This window comes from Ranitomeya imitator, chromosome 2, assembly GCF_032444005.1.
Source record: "Ranitomeya imitator isolate aRanImi1 chromosome 2, aRanImi1.pri, whole genome shotgun sequence".
NCBI classification, from domain to species: Eukaryota; Metazoa; Chordata; class Amphibia; order Anura; family Dendrobatidae; genus Ranitomeya; species Ranitomeya imitator.
This window is the reverse complement of record NC_091283.1, coordinates 111,352,994-111,373,020: the sequence shown is the minus strand read 5'-3', so window position 1 is coordinate 111,373,020 and position 20,027 is coordinate 111,352,994. Positions and strand designations below refer to the sequence as shown.

The 20,027-nt window shown below is 40.8% G+C and overlaps 1 protein-coding gene across 1 annotated transcript in view; it reads right to left on the bottom strand.

Moving 5' to 3' along the window:
* Window positions 1-656: 656 nt before the first annotated feature.
* The window catches only part of SMARCA1 (SNF2 related chromatin remodeling ATPase 1), a 144,277-nt gene continuing 124,906 nt past the window's right edge, over window positions 657-20,027 (bottom strand). The window contains exons 20-24 of the mRNA XM_069747158.1: window positions 19,137-19,269; window positions 18,783-18,901; window positions 17,821-18,033; window positions 3,153-3,260; window positions 657-1,065 (exon numbers count right to left, since the gene is read on the bottom strand). Coding sequence (XP_069603259.1) covers window positions 1,003-1,065; window positions 3,153-3,260; window positions 17,821-18,033; window positions 18,783-18,901; window positions 19,137-19,269 — 636 coding nt within the window. The 3' untranslated portion in view covers window positions 657-1,002. The remainder of the gene's footprint in view (window positions 1,066-3,152; window positions 3,261-17,820; window positions 18,034-18,782; window positions 18,902-19,136; window positions 19,270-20,027) is intronic.

Genomic DNA, 20,027 nt, shown 5'->3' with positions numbered 1-20,027 from the left:
GCCGCAAAAGCAAATAAGATTTTAGAATGTATAAAAAGAGAGATAAAATCCTGTCATCCCAACATATTGTTACCCCTTTAAAAATCACTGGTGAGGCCACATCTAGAATATGGGATCCAGTTTTGGGCTCCACATTTTAAAAACGATTTTCAGAAATTAGAGTTAGTTTAGTTTATATGTATAAATATATGCAAAGCCAGTACAAAGGACTAGCACACAACCTATTCCTTCCAAAGACCATACAAAGGACCAGGGGACACTCATTGCAGATGAAAGAAAGGCGATTCCAGCAGCTAAATAGGAAAGGGTTCTTTACAGTTAGAGCAGTCAGACTGTGCAATGCCGACCACAGGAGGTAGCAATGGCCGACACTACAACAGCATTTACAAAAGGGATGGATGATTTCCTCGGTACACATAACACTGAGGGTTATAGATAAATTAGTGACAAATGTAAAATTGGTAGAGAAAGGATGAACTTGATGGACCTACGTCTTTTTCAACCTATGTAACTATGTAAAAAAAATGACTTTTTGGACAATTTTTCATGCAGGATTGTCTTTAATTTTAAGAGTTTAGCAATGGTCTGAACTGTGCAATCTAACTAATGGTCTTCAGATCTATCAAAATAGTAAAAAAAAGTATAAAGTCTGAAGATACTTAGGTTTAGATTTTATTTAAAAGCCACTGCATACAGTATAAAACATAGAAAAGCTAAAACTCTCTTCACTTGCTTAAAACAAGAACCGCTATAATATGAAATATATGATAATCACAAACTACAGAAGATGTCTATATCATGGGAAGCATAAAATATGATGACACGTCTTTTATCGGGTCGACATTGAAAAATATACACATTCTTACACATGTAACTGTGATTAGGAACTTATGGAAAAGCGCAATCATTGAACGTTAACTTTACAGGAGGCATTATTATATCATAGGAATATAGAAATGGCAGTCTTCTATCTGTATCCTACACACAACTTTCCAGGAAACTTTAGGACCTGACTTTCTTTGCATCCTTCTTCATAGTGTCTGCATCAGCCTTTCTTTTACCCGACTAAAAGAAAAGAGGAAAAAAAAAAAAATATATGACTCCGGGATTTACAGAATATCTCTTAACATTTAAATGGTGGCTGAACTTACTCTTACATCTCAGTTAATAGACAATATAATAAATAGACAATTTTTAAATCATTTTATTTAAAATGTTTTGTTATATTATCCCTGAAAAGTCACTTCAAAGTTCTGGATGCTTGGTGTCTCCCTCCCTATGTAACCCGCCTGTTGTCAAGTGTAATCTGTCTCTAGATGATGAGACACGGAGGTGGATTACATGGTGAAGCGACAGCTCATTGTCTGTCTCCTCCTGCTCTCCTGTCTGTCAAACTGCATACAGCTAGACCAGAGAGGTGGACTTTCACGTGAGCATCAGCCAATACTTGCTTTACATGTGTCTTGCTTTTGATTTTCTACACGTGTAAGTTTCAGTACAGTTTTTTCAGCCAAAGCTGAAGGGATCAATGCGAATAATAACACGCATGTTTCTCCATTGTATTAAAAGGAAACCTGTCACCTCGGAAAATGCGGCTTACCTGCAAATATAGGGTTAATTTGGAGATTAATAGCATTACAATGCTTCCTGGCCACCTTACTGAAAGTGCAGCTGCTGGGAGAAAATGAGCTTTAATCCTCCCGGGAGCCACCGGCTTTCAGTCAAGGAGGGGTGCACGGAGGGACTACAGTCATCACCCAAAGCACCGCTCACTATACTGTTAGCTGTGGATGTACGCATGCCACCACACTTTGATTGACAGCTCGCTCTGTGGAGAATGAGCTTTAAATCAAAACACTGCCGTTCACAGTATAGTGAGGGGTGCTGTGTGCAATGACTATGGCTGCTTCATGACTGAAAGCCGGTGGCTCCAGAGACGAAACAAGTTCATTTCCTCCCAGTAGCCGCACTTTCAGTAACGGGGCCAGGCAGCATTGTAACATGAATTCCAATAGTAGAGAAAACATACATCCGCACTGCTCAAAGGTCCAACTCAGTGACCGTATTATAATATCGGTCTAGCACCACAGAAAGTGATACTGGCTGTATGAATCCTTTACACCTGAATCAATGGGGTGCTGCTGCCAGGAAAAATGTGTGCAGAATCCAAATGGCAAAAAAGAAAAAGTAGGCGCGCACTTACCCTGTTGCGGTGAATATCACTTTATTAGGACATATAAACAAACGGAAAGCAGGGAGGGATAGGGTCAGCCACGGACAACGATCGTTTCGTGCTCTACGGCACTTCAACGGGTCCTCCCGTTGAACAGGGTAAGTGCGCGCCTACTTTTTCTTTTTTGCCATTTGTAACATGAATTACCTGCAGATTAACCCCGTATCTGCAGGCTAATAGTGCTTTGCAAAGTGACAGGTTCCTTTTAACTTGTGCTTGGATAAAACAAAGTAAATCGGAATCCAGCCCAAGCCTCAATCATGGTTTCATGCTGTTTTAATAGCAGTTGTTTTTTTAAAAGCATTTTTGCTAGTACTATTTTATTCAGTGACATTTTTATAAGTTTAGTAGTGAATTCTATGTAGAAAAGATTTAAAAAAAATGCCATGTGAAGAGTGTGCTACCTTTTACTCAAAACTTCACTGACCTGCCAAATGCTAAAAAAATAACCAATCTGTAGCTAGATTTTTTCATTATTTATCTAAAAAATAGAAAGTAGCATTTGATCATCGCCTTTCTGGAGGAAAAAAAATGCAAAAAATACCAGGAAAAAAAAACACAGAAACCCAACAGATAATGGTGTTTGAAATCAGCCTTGGGATGGATTTATGCATATAGTTTACAAAGCTTTTTTTTTTCTTTTTTTGTTCTAAAGCTTAAGCCGATATTGGATAAAGAAGCGAGAAAATGTAGGAAATGTATAACGGTCAATTGTATATGTTGCCGCTAATGTGCATCTACTCCTAGCTGCGGGTTAAAAAATAAATAAAAAAGCAAATCATCAATCGAAAACTGTGACACTACTGCATGTGACTCTTTTCTATAAAAAAAAAAATATCTAATTCTCAATCATCATTTAATTAGAATTTTCATTTAGGTGTTCAGCGCTCAGGTACACAATATTTTACTTTATATTTACCGATTGCTTGGGTGTCTTTTTCTTTTTCTCTGCTCGTTCCTTTTCTTCGATTTCCAGGTTTTCCTTTTCGATCAGTGATATAAGGGTATTACAGCGTCTTTGCAGCTCCTAACAAATTTTATAAAGGATTCAGAAATTGCAGAGATTAATAAATGATAAAGGCAATCTACAGAGAATAAGTGACCTAATGTGTAAATCCATGCTTTACTCTAGGCGCTCTTAACTACAGAGCATTATCGGAGATCTGGGGATTGCAGCAGGCTTGTTAGGAGGACAGCGTGACACTTTTATAAATGCCAACATGTGGAGATTAGGTCATAGGTAGAAGAAAAAAAATGACCGTGCACTCAAGGATCACTGACTAGTTTTCCACAACCAAGATAGCCAATGTTCTTAGTAATGTTCTCCTAGTTCCCAATGTTCAAAGAAGCATTCCCATCATAGGGCACAATGAGCAATTGTAAGTGCACAGTGCTACATAATGCGATATATGAAGAGGATACTTTGTGAGGAGGAGGACTTCTTTAAGTTGGTGTCTAGAAAGATTGTTGCACTACCGTAAAGGTCTTCATGATGGGCAGAGGCAGCGTATCGGATCAGAACAATCATTTAATCCCTATAGGATTCACATCGACCCTTATAAAAAATAAATACATTCATAAACAAAAAAGCATTAACCCCTTCAACCCCGGGTGATTTTCTGACTTTTTTTTACTCCACTTCTTTCAAGAGCCATAACCTTTTTATTTTTCTATCAACATAGTAGTATGAGAGGTTTTTGTTTTGCAGAAGGAATCATACTTTTTTTTGAATGATATCCTTATTTTCATGTCATGTACTAATACGCAGGAATAAAATTCCAAGTCCAAAATTCCAGAATTACTTTTGTCACCATTTTCTAAGACCAGTAATGCATTCTATTTTCATTACCCGGGGCTATGAGGTCTTATTTTTTGCTCCCTGAGCTGATATTTTTACTGATACCATTTTGGGGTACATTTGATGTTTTAATTGCCTTTTATTGTAATCTTGAGGTAGGCCACCCGCCAAACCCATAAATTTGCATTTCCAATAATGATCTGAAACTTGTATCAATATTGGATATGTCTTCTCGATTTTGCGATGACTAGTGTGTCTTGTGTTAAGGCAGCTTCATAACTAACCGTGGCATAAAGGGGATCTGCCAACCATACTGGTATAAGTGGTGAAAAAAACACAAAAATTGAGCCTGGTTGGCGTTGGAATATATGCAGCACATAAACGCATGTTCACATTGGCCATAAAACGTACAAAACCTACAAGAAACAAAATGAGTAGGACCGTCCCGATCAGAGTCACCTTGTCGAGGTGGGATGGCTTTTATTCTATTTTTGTTCAAAAACCATATTACTAAGAACTCTGTGTCATTTAAATGCACTTTGGCTTTTTACTTATTTAGTTACAGCAGGGTCTTTGCTTATTTTGTTTCTTGTAGGCTTTGTATAATACAAATGGTGGTATATTATTAACATATCACATGTCATTTGCCATTATAACCTGTGTGACACATGTGATCCCTAGAACAAAGGTTTGTTGGCAGTAGATAAAGTGCACAACACTTTGGCTTTTTTTATGCATGGAAAGTAGGAAAATGGGTAAACTTGGGGACACAGAGATCAGGCTCTGGAGACGCATCCTGAATGAATCGGAGATGCACATGTTCGACCTCCACTCCATTCATTGTCTATAGACCTGCTGGAAATATTGGAGTGCTGTACATGACCTTCCCATTGACCTCCACTGCATTCATTGTCTATAGACCTGCTGGAAATATTGGAGTGCTGTACATGACTTTCCCATTGACCTCCACTGCATTCATTGTCTATAGACCTGCTGGAAATATTGGGGTGCTGTACATGACCTTCCCATTGACCTCCACTGCATTCATTGTCTATAGACCTGCTGGAAATATTGGAGTGCTGTACATGACTTTCCCATTGACCTCCACTGCATTCATTGTCTATAGACCTGCTGGAAATATTGGGGTGCTGTACATGACCTTCCCATTGACCTCCACTGCATTCATTGTCTATAGACCTGCTGGAAATATTGGAGTGCTGTACATGACTTTCCCATTGACCTCCACTGCATTCATTGTCTATAGACCTGCTGGAAATATTGGCGTGCTGTACATGACCTTCCCATTGACCTCCACTGCATTCATTGTCTATAGACCTGCTGGAAATATTGGAGTGCTGTACATGACTTTCCCATTGACCTCCACTGCATTCATTGTCTATAGACCTGCTGGAAATATTGGGGTGCTGTACATGACTTTCCCATTGACCTCCACTGCATTCATTGTCTATAGACCTGCTGGAAATATTGGCGTGCTGTACATGACCTTCCCATTGACCTCCACTGCATTCATTGTCTATAGACCTGCTGGAAATATTGGAGTGCTGTACATGACTTTCCCATTGACCTCCACTGCATTCATTGTCTATAGACCTGCTGGAAATATTGGAGTGCTGTACATGACTTTCCCATTGACCTCCACTGCATTCATTGTCTATAGACCTGCTGGAAATATTGGAGTGCTGTACATGACTTTCCCATTGACCTCCACTGCATTCATTGTCTATAGACCTGCTGGAAATATTGGGGTGCTGTACATGACTTTCCCATTGACCTCCACTGCATTCATTGTCTATAGACCTGCTGGAAATATTGGCGTGCTGTACATGACCTTCCCATTGACCTCCACTGCATTCATTGTCTATAGACCTGCTGGAAATATTGGAGTGCTGTACATGACTTTCCCATTGACCTCCACTGCATTCATTGTCTATAGACCTGCTGGAAATATTGGAGTGCTGTACATGACTTTCCCATTGACCTCCACTGCATTCATTGTCTATAGACCTGCTGGAAATATTGGAGTGCTGTACATGACTTTCCCATTGACCTCCACTCCATTCATCGTCTATCAGGCACAACTCAGCTCCATTCAGAACTGAGCTCCCCCCACCCCCCTCTTTAGGGACCTTTATGGGTCCCAGCAGACGGACCCCAAGAGATCAGCAAGTTCACCTAAGCTTCTAGTAAAAGTACCGTATATGTTAAATGTACCCCTGAAAACTACAATTCATCCTGAAGAAAACAAGCCTTCATCCAGCTATGCTGAAAGAAAACGGACAAAAGTATGGTTCTTGGAATGCAACAGTTAAGAATAAAAAAAAAAAGTTTGTATGCATTGTCTAAAAATACCTACTTCTTAATGGGAATCTATCAATAAGGTCAACCCTTCAAAACAAATGTGTGGGAATGCAGGTCACTGAAATATGTCTATCCACACCTTTATGTCTATTTGTGGCTGCATCCTGGAGTAATTTGCCTTTTCATTCGTATGCAAATCATGCATTAAGTGCTCTAGCCTGACAGAGCACTTAAAGGGACACTGTCACCTGGATTTGGAGGGAACAATCTTCAGCCATGGAGGCGGGGTTTTCGGGTGTTTGATTCACCCTTTCCTTACCCGCTGGCTGCATGCTGGCTGCAATATTGGATTGAAGTTCATTCTCTGTCCTCCATAGTACACGCCTGCACAAGGCAAGATTACCTTGTGCAGGCGTGTACTACGGAGGACAGAGAATGAACTTCAATCTAATATTGCAGCCAGCATGCAGCCAGCGGGTAAGGAAAGGGTGAATCAAACACCCGAAAACCCCGCCTCCATGGCTGAAGATTGTTCCCTCCAAATCCAGGTGACAGTGTCCCTTTAAGGAGCCACTACTACTGGAGGTTGTTTCCCCACCCAGCACCATCCTCTTTAGCATGATTGATAGCTCACAGGGTGTGTGACATTAGTAGCCAGGCAGGGAAATCAGAAATGAAAGCGCTAATTAACCGGGGATGTAGCAACAGATAGAAAATATAAAGGTGTCGTTGGATTTACATTTCGAAGACCTGTATGCCCATATATTGGGTTTTGGGAATTGATCTTACTGACTAAGCATTAAGTACTGAGCACCGCTAGTACATGAATACATCTGTTGCCTAATGTTAATATATCATTGTCAAGTCCAGGAGGGTAAATGGAGAAGTGCGACTGCTTGTCTTGTGAAATGACCTTTCTTGAGATACCACCACTGGTCAAATGAAATATTACACAATTGCCTTTGAAATTTAAGGGCTCTCCATGCAGGGAGGGACATGAGAAATGCTACAGAGTAAGAGAAGCTCTTTGTAATTCCCAGTCCAGGTAATAAGCAATGGACCGCCTCCCACCTCTTATAACTCAAACTCCAATAGCTTTGTATTTAAAGGTGAGTTTTCTAGACCAGACAACCCCTTTTAATTATTACATAGATCTACAAATGTACTGCTCTATCCTGATCACATGTTTTCAAAAACCTTGCATTGCAATTGCTACACTGCTACTCAATTAGGAAGTATTTTTTTGGAAGCTCCGTGTTTCCCAGCCTATAAACATCAGCACCCAGCTGTTTGCTTTCCCTCAGCTGGTTAAGAAACTAAAGGGGACCAATTTTTTTTCAATGATTTCATCATTAGCTAAACACATGTACAGTAAGCTACACACACTGCACTGAATGTATAATATCGATCTATATAACATTGTTTTATTAGTTAGAAAACTAGCTTGAAATGACAATTACTGTATGGAAAAGCTGATGTTAAAAAAGCATTGCATAGGATGTCATATGGATGGTAGGTGAGGAAAAAAAAAACACATGACACTGTGCTGACACTCTCCAACTTTTCTGCCTGAGAATCTCAGCTACTTTATATACGCAGATGTGAACGCACCCTTATATTCTACTTGACAGATGACAGCACGCTTTGACTTGTTGGTATTGCTGTATATTTTAATAGCTGTGTTAGTGGGCATATATGCCTAAAATCAATACATCTGTAGGAGTTCATATTCTCATACATTTTGTGAGCGTCTGCCGTCTAATGAAGACCCGCAGTTTTATATAAATATGCATGTACAAGTGGTCGCATAGGGAATGAACCTTTCCTTGTTCTTGCATCGTGTGTCTGGGCAAGGACAGTGCTGCCCTGCAGGGCTCGGGGAACGCGTATTTGGACTTCTAAACTATGAGTAGGAATGTAACGGACTATACACTAAGGATTCGGAGACTGAGGTGAGCTATGTTCCTGTATTAGACTAATCAAGATTTAGGATACACTCATAAATAGGGCAAAGCCCAGCGAGCATTTATTGCAGGGCTTCTGGATGTGTAGTACGCAGATTCTCACCTTGACAGATGCCATTTCATGGCAACTGTCCCTCAGATCAGGACAACGCCAGACATGGAAGCTTACTCCAGAACCGATGGATCAGTCACCTGGTTACCAATTAACCTACTAATCAGCATAGAACAAAAGCCTATTGATCCAAGTGCTAATTCTGTAGCTAGAAGTGGAGCCAGCGTACTACTAAAGCTGAACCATACACTGTGTAAGAAAAGATTAATGATTTCAGCCAGGAAATGTTATAAACATGTCCTCCAGAGATCTCAGCTACTGAATGCAGATGATTAATAATGAGTATGCCAAAGCACTGCTGAATCAGATCATGACCCCCTACCCCTGGCACGGCAGAACATGGAAACACACCATGAGCTTCTATCCCCGAGCCACAATAATATATGTGCAAATTGTGAAATGACTCGCACAATACTACATGGAACATGGTACTTATATCCAAACGTTCGTTATGTTAAGTACAAGAAGCGGCAGAGCTTGGTATTTGGCACCACTTTCCTTGAGTGTTATCTCCACCTGTAACCAGCGCTCTAAGTATAAACCCACTGTATTGTCCTAAGCCAGTGCAGTAACGTATCAGACATTAGCCAGTTTAATGACAAAGGTAGCAATGCTGCACCACTGGGCTATAGAAACCTTTGACATCGGAGAAAATATTTTACATTTGTTAGTGGTTACCCGTAGGTAATAGAATTGCACTTAATCCTAAAATAGAAAATCTGAAATTATCTCCCAGTAATATAGGCTGGATGTGAGCTCCGTGTGTATCCATGACGCTACTGCCTATTCTTGCACCAATACTGCACCAACATAGAAGAGGATTCTTTACTGTTAGGGCAGTGAGAGTCTGGAATTCCTTGCCTGAGGAGGCAAGCTCAGTCGAGCGGTTCAAGAGAGGCCTGGATGTCGTCCTGGAGTGTAACAATATTGTATCTTTAGAAGGACGCAGATATGGGGATTTATTCTGACGGAATATAGGCTGAACTGGGTGGACAAATGTCTTTTTTTGGCCTTGCCAACCAGGGCTGTGGAGTCATGGAGTCGGAGTTAGTTTTGATTGGAGTCAGAGTCGGTAGAAATGTACCGACTCCAGCTTTAAAAAAAAATGTATTAATATTTCATAATTGAACTTTCATATGAATTTTATAAATGTTACTCAAATATATATGTTCTATCAAACTATGAACAACAGTACTTACCAATACTTGGTTAACCTCATGCTGCCCCAACCCCCCTACTTACAATGTATGAAACTGAAAGTGAAAATGTGTTGCAAATTCTTAGTAGTAAAGCTCCTCCTCTAGACTAGATGTTTGGTGTGTGTCTTCCAAGCATCTCACAGCTGCTACTCAGAAGAGGAAGACTGTAAGAAGTTTTATCCTTTCAACAAACTTTGCATTAGTTAACTGTGAGTAGATGAGGAATAACAGTATTAATGACCACTATATCAGTTGTACGACCTGGCAATAATTTTGTACAATTGTTTTTAGGAGAAACAATTGTCATTTGGATTGTGAATGCAGAATTAAAAACCTGAGAATGTCAAAGAAGCGTCACATTAAATCAGCTGTATTTAAACATTTCACCATCACTCAAGATAGAAAACATTATGTCTGTCAGTGTATGACAAATGATCCAGACGAAAACATATGCTGTGAAGCCAAGATCAGTGCATATTAAGGCAAAGATAAAAATGCTCCTACCAGAGCTTTTAATCTAAAGAGACATTTACAGCGCTTTCATCCAGAAGTACTGAAAGCAGTGGATGAGAAAGACTGCATCCAAACCAATGAACCAGTGCTCAGCTCTTCCAGCCAAACAAAGGAGCAGAGAACTTTGCAGCCATCAGTTGCAAGATATTTTGTCAGTGACAAAGTTACTGTGACAATGACAACAGATACATTTAAAAAAACAGATCATAGAGCTTGTTGTAAAGGATAGTGTGCCTATTTCATTATTTTCACGACCAGCTTTTATGTGTCTGAATGGGGAAATGGCGCGCAAGCTTGGTGTTTCTCTGGAGAGAGAGTATTAGAAAATTAGTAATCGAAGAAGCTTTTAAACAAAAGGAAGAACTTAAAAAAAACTCTCAAGGGACGCTTTCTGTTTCTTAAAATGGATGCCTGCACACGGCACAGAGTGAACTATTTTGCCATCAATGTCCGATTTGTTTGTGACAAAAATGAAATAGTTACCAAGACATTGGCAGTAAAAGACACCAAAGCTCATCACACCAGTGAGTTTCTCCAGGTCTTGGTGGAAAAGTTTCTGCAAGACTATGAACTTAAAAAAAGAGCAAGTTCTTTCTGTCGTAACTGACAATGCTTCAAATATGATAAGTACTATTAAGCTAATGAATGAGAGTAATGATGGTGACCAGCAGCTAGAAGAACATTCTGGGTCCACAGACACAAATGTTTGAAATAGAGGAACACAGTATTGTAACTGAGGAGCAAACTGAAGTTGCTTCAGATGAACAGCAACAAGATAGTTTAGATGATCTTGTTGAAACTGTCAATACGTTCTTTCATTCATCACATGCGCTGTGTTGTGCATACGCTACAGCTGGCTATAAGAGACAGTCTGCAAGAAGGACATGCTGCTGCACTGATTGGCAAGGTGAGAAAATTGGCTACTGTTGCCAGAACCCCTAAAGTTGACTCAATTTTGAAGAGACGTGCTGGAAAAGGGGCAATGATTGATCAAGCCACACGATGGGGCAGTACTTAATGATTCAGCGCTTGGTTGAACTGAAAACCTTTCTTGTAGACATGGCTAACCCTCAACTGACGCTAAATGAAAGTCAGTGGAATTAGGTGACTGAGCTGGAAAAATTGCTAGAGCACCCATTTACAGTGACTAAAAAAATTACAAGCAGAGGACTTAACTCCAGGTATTTTCTTAAAGGAGTGGAAGAACCTGATGTTTCGCCTGTCCCAAAGAGGAGGGTTAATTGCAAGTGGCATTGCTACATCAATGAAACGGAGAGAGGAGCTACTATTACAAAATAACATTCTTTTGGCAGCTGTTTGTGTAGACCCAATGCATCATATTCTTCTAGATGATAAACAGCTAACTAAAGGAAAAGAAGCTCTGTTTGAAATAGCAGTAAGGATGAAAGGGTTGCAGAACAGTCAGGAGGAACAAGAAGAATTTGGTCGTCCGGCCACATCTTCACCCTCATCAACTGATGAAGAATTTAATTTTGAAAAATATTTGGATCACAAGGACCGTGCAAAGCGTTCCCGCATAGAAGAGTCATCCCCATCAAAGAACACAGCCAGTACATTTCAGCAGAATTTTTCATGTGCACTAAAAGAAATTGAGAAATTTGACCGTTCATCAAAAATAACAGTGCAACAAGCGATTCCTCTGTATCCTGACATTGTCAGAGATGTTGCCCGAGTGGTTACTGCTTTGCCACCAACCCAAGTTAGTGTAGAGAGGTTGTTCTCTGCTCTCAAAATAATTAGATCAGATTTGAGGGCATCCATGAAGGAGGATCTGACAGAGGCAATACTTTTTCTGAGGACAAATTTATAGATTTCTTCTTATTAACTGCATAACCGTGTTTATTGCATATTTACTTACAAGAGTTTAGAAAAGTTAATAAAAGTTATTTGCTATATTCTAATTGTATTCTAATAAATATAGTTTTTGCTCTAAGTGGTCTGATTACTTATATGATGGTGAGAAACTGAATAAGCACGATGTTAATATTTGACAATAGTAAATTTATTGTTACGAATTGGCCATTTATGAAGGAGTCGGAGTCGGAGCCGGAGTCGGAACCTGATAAAATCCAGGAGTCGGAGTCGTAACTGTGGCTTACCGACTCCACAACCCTGTTGCCAACTATGTTGCTTATTTCCTTTCCATGTTCTTTCCTCCTTTTCTAGAACCTGTTTTTTGTGCTTTCCCCTGTACACCACAGTCCTCCTCCTCGATAATCTCTCTAACGCTGAAAGACTAGTTGGGAAGTTCTATGATGGATTTTTAAAGCAGACTATTTAGAAAACTGATTAAGGAGGACCTCTTACTTCCGCCAAAATAATTTAGATAAACTCCTTGTAAATATCATTGAGCTCCCCTGATTCTACCTCCTCTTTGTGTTTTGCGCTCCATTGCAGAGACAGTCACATTTGTTGCTTTGGGAGCACAGTATGTGAAATCTCTGCTTGTAGACCAACTTGGCGTGTCCTCAGAGTCGTATCTTAGGGTATGCGCTTTCACCCATCATTCCCGAAAACTGCCAATCACAGCTCAGCCGTATCTGTAACTGCTACATCTGCTGAAACATGAACGCGCACGCCCCCCAAAGAAGGCTCAAAAGAATCACTCGGTTGGTGCGGAAGAAGAGATTTCACATACTGCACTCCAAAAGCAACAAATGTGAATATCTCTGAAATGGATTTAAGCAACACAAACAGAAGCAAAACCAAGGGAGCTCGGGGACTTTTACAAGGTATTGAACTCAATTTTTTGAGCACGTGGCAAGTCATCTTGAAAGGGAACCTGTCAGAATATCCAATCTATATAAAGGCGTCCCACTTGGCCTGAGAATGTGAAGAAGGGGATGCTAATCGGCTGAAGAGTGGACATGACTGGAGAACGGCCATGATGGCTCAGTGTGGTGCTCCTCCCTGGGGAATGAAGCAGAGTGCAACTGTAATGTTTTCTTCTTCTTTCGCCCCCGAGTCTTACCTGTGACATGGACATGATCTGAGGGCTAATTATAAGTAAAAGCGAGTCCAATCTTTACCTAGATGGGGAATCTTCAACTTCCCATTAACTTTACATTTGGGAGAATAAAAAAATTTCTGCAAAGTTGTCCATATTCTTTAGACAAGGGAGGAAGATCTAGACGGAAATGTGTAAGACTGCGTTACCTTTTGCATTAATCCTGCACTGAACAATAGCTCTTATATTGACCTGACATTATAACAGAACGTGTACTCTGTTCTACAATGTTCCCCTTGTGTGAATGCAGCCAGTAATGGAGGGCATCACTCTCGCTCCTACATATACACGTTAGCCCAAGTTCTCCTTTGTAACATGCAGACATAACGTGTTAAGTTCAGTAACAAGATAGAATTCTCACAGAATGTATCCATGGCAACCAGTGATACAAGTTACTGGAGAGCGATAGTTAGATTGCAAAGTGACCTTTTAAACTTTTTGCGTCAGAGAGAAATCTCAGTGCTGTTCCCTTGGTAATCAGGAAAAGCAGACATTTTCCAAGAGAAGGAAGCAGGGCCTGGGGGGGCCACAAACACCGGGGTCCTGCAGTTATCGCCCCCAGGTGGACTCATTCTTGCTGACAATCTCCAGGCTCTTTGTATCGTAGCTAAGCTTCTTATGATTTTTTTAGTAATCCTTATAGATGGACAGCCGGGAAATGTTGCGCTATGCAGGTAAGGCTATATTTCTAGTTTCCACCAACTACTCTTTATTTACCTGCCGAACACAAATCCACGTCATAACTAAACACGCCACAAAGAAATCTACAATGATAACACAAATATGATAATATCCTAATAATGATATAGAAAATAACCCTCCTGGATGTTGGAGGTGTACTGCATACTGAATACATGCCAAGTATGATAAAGAATTGATATTTTACAAAATATGTCTTGATTTTTTTCTATGGTTTAATAAAACATATATTTAGTTATACACATACACAACTTTTCTTTTGATTCCCTAGCCCGGAAAGAAACTGATTTTACCGAGTCTATTCACAGACTGTGGACAGAGCCATGGGGTGTTTTTTACAACCGCAGCATGAGTTAGTATACAGCGCCCTCTTGTGGCCACTGGGATACTGACGAGAGCAGCAGAATATACCGTAAATGTTCTCATTTACAACATAAAGCCTGGGCTGGAAGATTTATTAACACTCTGTATATATAAAGAAATGCAGAGGATCTAATCATGAGTTTGGTGCATATAAAAAGGGACACCTACAGGATGGGAGCTTTGAACACAAAAGGTGGAAGAAGGAGTAGCATCCATGAAAGCAAGAACAAGTAAAGCTCCGTAAACTTCACGAAATACATAAAAAAGGGGGAATAAAGATTTTTGGATATTCCCTAATACCGTGAAACAGGAGACCTTTTAACGGTTAAAGCCAAGTAGTCGCTTCTCACTGGTGGTTTCCTAAGCTACTGTCCAAGGATGCCCCAAGGCTCACATAAATGGAGGTAGACTGGGTATTCAGTGAATAGTGCTGGGTCCACATATATCTGCTGCATCAGGGTCAGATTTTTCAGCCGGATCACAAAGGATGGTAAAAATGACTCAGCTGCAGAGGTCTGAGGCCGGACCCCAATGTTACATGAAACGGTAAGATCAGCCCACCAGACCAGCGCCTGCATCTATCAAGCGCAACTGATGCCACAGACATTGAAAACAACTGCATACGTTTCTCCATCAGTTTCCACCCTGATGAAAATGGAAAGGGGGCAGCACGGTGGCTCACATTGCTGCCCTGGAGTCAAAACCCACCAAGAACAACAGATGAGAGGAGTTTCCCGATAGGAAATTTTAGATTATGAGCCCCAAAGGAGACAGTGATGATAATGTCTGTAAAGCGCTGTGGAATTAATGGCGCAATATAAACAATATGTCAAAAATAAATAAGGATATTTGTAGGTCCAGACTTACTAAAAAAGGTTCTACCTAGGCCCTCAGCCCCTTAGCATAAGGAGAGGCTTCTCATAAAAGCACTGCACGTAAAAAGATCAATGTGAACATGCAGTGAACGAAAAGAGTAAATCAAGTGCTGCACTAGCCCGGTTCGTCCTAGTGATCGACATTTCAGAACGTTTCGCCTAGGGCCCTGGCTGACTACCAGCGCTTACCGCTCTGCCTGATCGCCACTTCTATATGCCATAAATATGTATAATGGAAAACGTCCCTTGTGGTCTAGTCGTTGTGCTCTGTGTTGGGGGAGACGCGGCCGTACGATCAGCGCTGCGCTACATCTGGCTCTTTGCTGTAATCTCGACCCTCATCCTCCATTTCTACAGTGAATTGTGACCCGTTCACATCCATATTTCGGTGCCAGAAGCAGATGTGCTCTCAGACTGAGAGGCGGACATGATATGCATGGAACATTATTAGCATACACCGGCCATTCGGATAACTGATGCATTTGCCATTTTCAGCTCTCTAAAGAGCAGGGAACTGCTGCCGCTATATCAGACGGGCATTCTCATCCCGTAATTTCATTGTTCCTATTTGATTTTTAGGTAGAAAACACTCAGCCTCTCAGTAATGCATTAGTCTAAAACATAGAAAATTACATTTTTGCTGATTTCTAAAGCCTAATTCATACAATACGGCCCCAATTACATCTGCTAAATGCAGACCACTCTCCATCATCTATCCTAGGAGCAAAGGCGCCTTTCTCGCAGATATAATTGTATGCTCTGCTCATCTCCAACATTATTTTTTTTAAATGTATTTACAGAAGAAAATTCTGATCAAATGGTTACTTTTAGACCAGATCTCAAGACACACTTCTTATTATGGAAATAGAGAAAAACTTACAGAAATTTGTAAGAAATGCTTGGATACAATTACCTTCACTAAATGTTGTGCAACCAATTATTAAAGGGGCATTTAGATGAAGCCCTCCTCCCATCCAAATGTTTATCCTCTTAATCTAATGCAGTCATCATATTATATGGAACTGTGTATTTACAACTGCTCATTTTGTCTTTCTACCCAGATAATTCTTCTCTTTTCCATTAGGTCTATGACATCACGTGATTAAAAACCGACCACCTAAATCCTTCTTAGCCCTATGTTGGAACAGCTGGTCAATTTTCCCTGCATAAGTCATGTCACTGCTCCCTGGCTGGGGGATGGGAGGAGCAGTAGGGTCAGGAGTTGAAGAGGGTAATGATAATTGCAGCAACAAGAGACTTCCTGCTTCTACATAAAGCAGAGAAAAAATAATTAGCAGGGTAGAAAGGCAAAATAAGCAATTGTAAGTACACAGTGCTGTATAACTGCAATATATTAAGGGGATAAAAACTTTGATGTGAGGAGGAGTGTTTCTTTAATTATGAATAAGTCAAAAACACCTAATAAGAGCCCTACCTCTGAGATTAACATCTAACTTTATTTTATATATTTTGATGCTGCATTATTCATTGTCTGCACATGCGCATTGCACCTTTTTCCTTACTGAATATTACTTGTCATCACTTTAGGGGTAGTGTCCATTCCTACTTATCTCAGATATACACCATATTACATGGCTCTTTTAGTTATCATGCCGGCGCTATTGGTTGTATTCCAGTACCAATATCTGGCCTAGGAAACCGGTCCTGGTGGAATATGCACTAATTTTTTAAGTTTTTATTTACCTTGTCCTGGTTTTTGTGTTTGTTACATAATAAAGATTTACATTGTTTAAATCTAGGAAGTGTACCCGATCTTTTGTACACGTCTTTCCTTCTTTTTTAAATTGTATGGCCATGATGTGTCACAAGTTTTGATCGAGTAATTTTTTATTCTAATTTTTATGTGCACTTCTCAAAGTATTTTTTCTCTGAGTCACCGCAGTGTTTCAGAGTAAACGAGACACTGCTGCAACAATGCAGGACTCTGTGTAAAAGCTTTATAGGGAGTCATGGGGGTGTGCACGGGGTGGCTTATCACCACTCGCTATACTGTGAGCAGTGGCGCTAAGCATGCCTGAGCACTCTGACTGACAGCTCGCACAGCAGTGCATCAGTGTGAAGCTGTCTGTCAGTCAGAGTGCGGGGGCGTGCTGGTGACAGCAGCTGCTCACAGCATGACTGAATGCCGGCTGTCAGTCAGAGTGCGGGGGCGTGCTGGTGACAGCAGCTGCTCACAGCATGACTGAAAGCCGGCTGTCAGTCAGAGTGCGGGGGTGTGCTGGTGACAGCAGCTGCTCACAGCATGACTGAAAGCCGGCTGTCAGTCAGAGTGCGGGGGCGTGCTGGTGACAGCAGCTGCTCACTGCATGACTGAAAGCCGGCGGCTCCAGGGAGGAATAAAGTTAATTTTCTCCCAAGTGCTGCACTTTTAGTACAGCGGCGTAAATTATTATTATTCCAAGATGTATTGATTAGAATTAACTTTTTTTTGTGGAAAAACTCCTTGAATCACACCTTTACTTCATAGACTAGAATTCTATACAATATAACTAGAAGCATTCCTTGGTGTACTTAATAGCATGGCGGTACTATTGTCACTAATCTACTATATGGTCCCGTAATTACCTTGTGCACTCCTGTGGTCACAGCACCCAGTAAATGTCCGGCTGTCCTGCGCACTTATGTGTTTCTGATCTCGATCTGTATGAGGCACTTTCTTGCATACATTACCATAGTAAGGTGGTCACAGCACTTACCATGGCAGTCCTCGACTTGATGAACCAGTCGAACCTAAACTGAGGGGCGTTTCTGACACACTGGCGCAGCTCTTCATACACATTTTCCTTATCAAAGCCCATTTTGTGGAGCATGCATATCAGGAACCGATCTTCTTCTTCTGTGTAGTTTTTGCCTTTATTGGTGCCATATTGTATCCGCAGCTGATGAAACGGAGCTTTGTACCTTGCAATCTGAATAAAGCAGACACATCAGCTCACCGAGCTTCATTCTTACTCCCTTTTCCTTAATATTATTTGCAGGATAAAGTTTACACTTGCCCTGTCATCATTATTTCTGATAACATTCTGCAGAGTTAATGTGGTTGTCCAGGACTGTGATATTGGAGACCCCCGCACCAGTACCGATCAGCTGCTATCAGCTCCCTTGGCAATTGTACCCCCCAGGACACCCCTGGCTCCATAGATTGGGTAGTGGTCATTCTCAGGTACTGCAGCTCAGATCCTAGAAGTGATTTGGAGCAGATCTTCAGTACCCAGGAACGGCCACTACACAGAGTGTGGCGCTGTGCTGGCTCTGTACATCGTGCGCACGAGACTGCAACCAGAAATGGTAACAGATGATCGGTGGGTGTCCTGGGTGTTGGACCACCACCAATCTGATATCCTAAGGCTAGATCTTGGAAAATCCCTCTGAAGTTAATCACTAATGTGAGATGGTTCTGCATTTTTTGCCTGCTTCTTAATATTATGTCTTTCCCTTCTACAACTATCCCGAGTAATATGAGTTGTCCCCAAGGAGTTCCAGAATCTGGACCTCTAGTGAATGACTTGATTTGAATCCATTTTTTCTTGATAAATAGCTACATTTTAATATCTATTCTGTACACAACTCCTACCATGCAGCACATGTTCCATGTCGGTTATTGTACAGCACGTGACTTACTACTGGCAGTCTACATACAGGAAAAAGACTTGTTTACCTTGACATCCAACGCTTTTTTGATGCTGATCCTCCTCTGAATGCGCGCTTCTCCTCGTTCAATTTGAGCCATGATTTTTTCGATATCTTGTAACTCATTGCAACGTTCCCAGAACACAGCTGGAAGCAGACGTGTGACGTGTCACTGTGTGGCCGATATAGGGAAGCACTGGAAGGCCTTACTGAACAGCTAGCTACCAATCCTTCTTACATTACAGTCTGGATTAGTATGTGACTACTGATGATCCATTGCTCCATCTCCGGGGCTGCGGCTTGTCACGTCTCAATAACACATATACAGGACATTAACACTATAAGGCTGAGCGTGACTTATGGGGCTTAGGCGCTAACAAACCTGAGTATTCAATGACCTCTTCTGGAGTCTTCCCCTCCACTTCCCGAGCAATGTTATCAATATCGTCACGGCCGTATTTCTCATTCGCTTTAATAAACTGGTTGAAGTCCCGTTTATTCCAATTTGTGAAACCCTAATTGTCAATGTAAGAAAAAAATGAAAATGTTTTATTAAAAAAAAAATGTTGTAAAATAGCAGTACAGTTCATTCTAGAACACTGTTCGGAATCTGTTTTTTTTTTTTACTTTCCCTTAGTTTTTGTGTTACGGATGCATGTACATAGATTTCAGATGGTTGTCCAATCTCATTAATATTTCTACCAACATCGTCCAATGACAGAAGCCGTTCATCCCCCTGTGCACACACAGATAATGGCTGGTGACTTATTCACGAGGCTTGTTTTATAGCCGGTGGATGGACTGTTGGACCATTGTACTTGTGCCAGCCCTGCTATAGATTGTAAGCTCTGGAGACCAGACCCTCACTCACTCCTATAGTGGGAACTACTGATTACTGTGACACTATATCATATCTGAAAACTAGTTTTTATTTTATTACTCTGTAAAACGGAAATGTTTCTTTCCCGCTGGACGATTAACTCTAGCAGGCATCATCAGTGGGTCTTTATTAATTAGTTTACGCCAGTGTTTCGATGTAAACTGTGCCTTCAAAAATTACCAAAGGTGTACTTAAAAAAAAAAAAAAAAAAAAGGCAACTTTTCTCCAACTTTCAATGACTAAGGGTTGTCCGGGCAAAAAGATCCAGTGCAGACCACTCCATAGGTCTAAGCTGACTAATTTAGAGGAGACCGCTGCTGTCCATGTTTGGCTGCAGTGGTCAGGTACATTTTCTATTGACAACGCATTTAACAAACTTTCTATAAATCAATA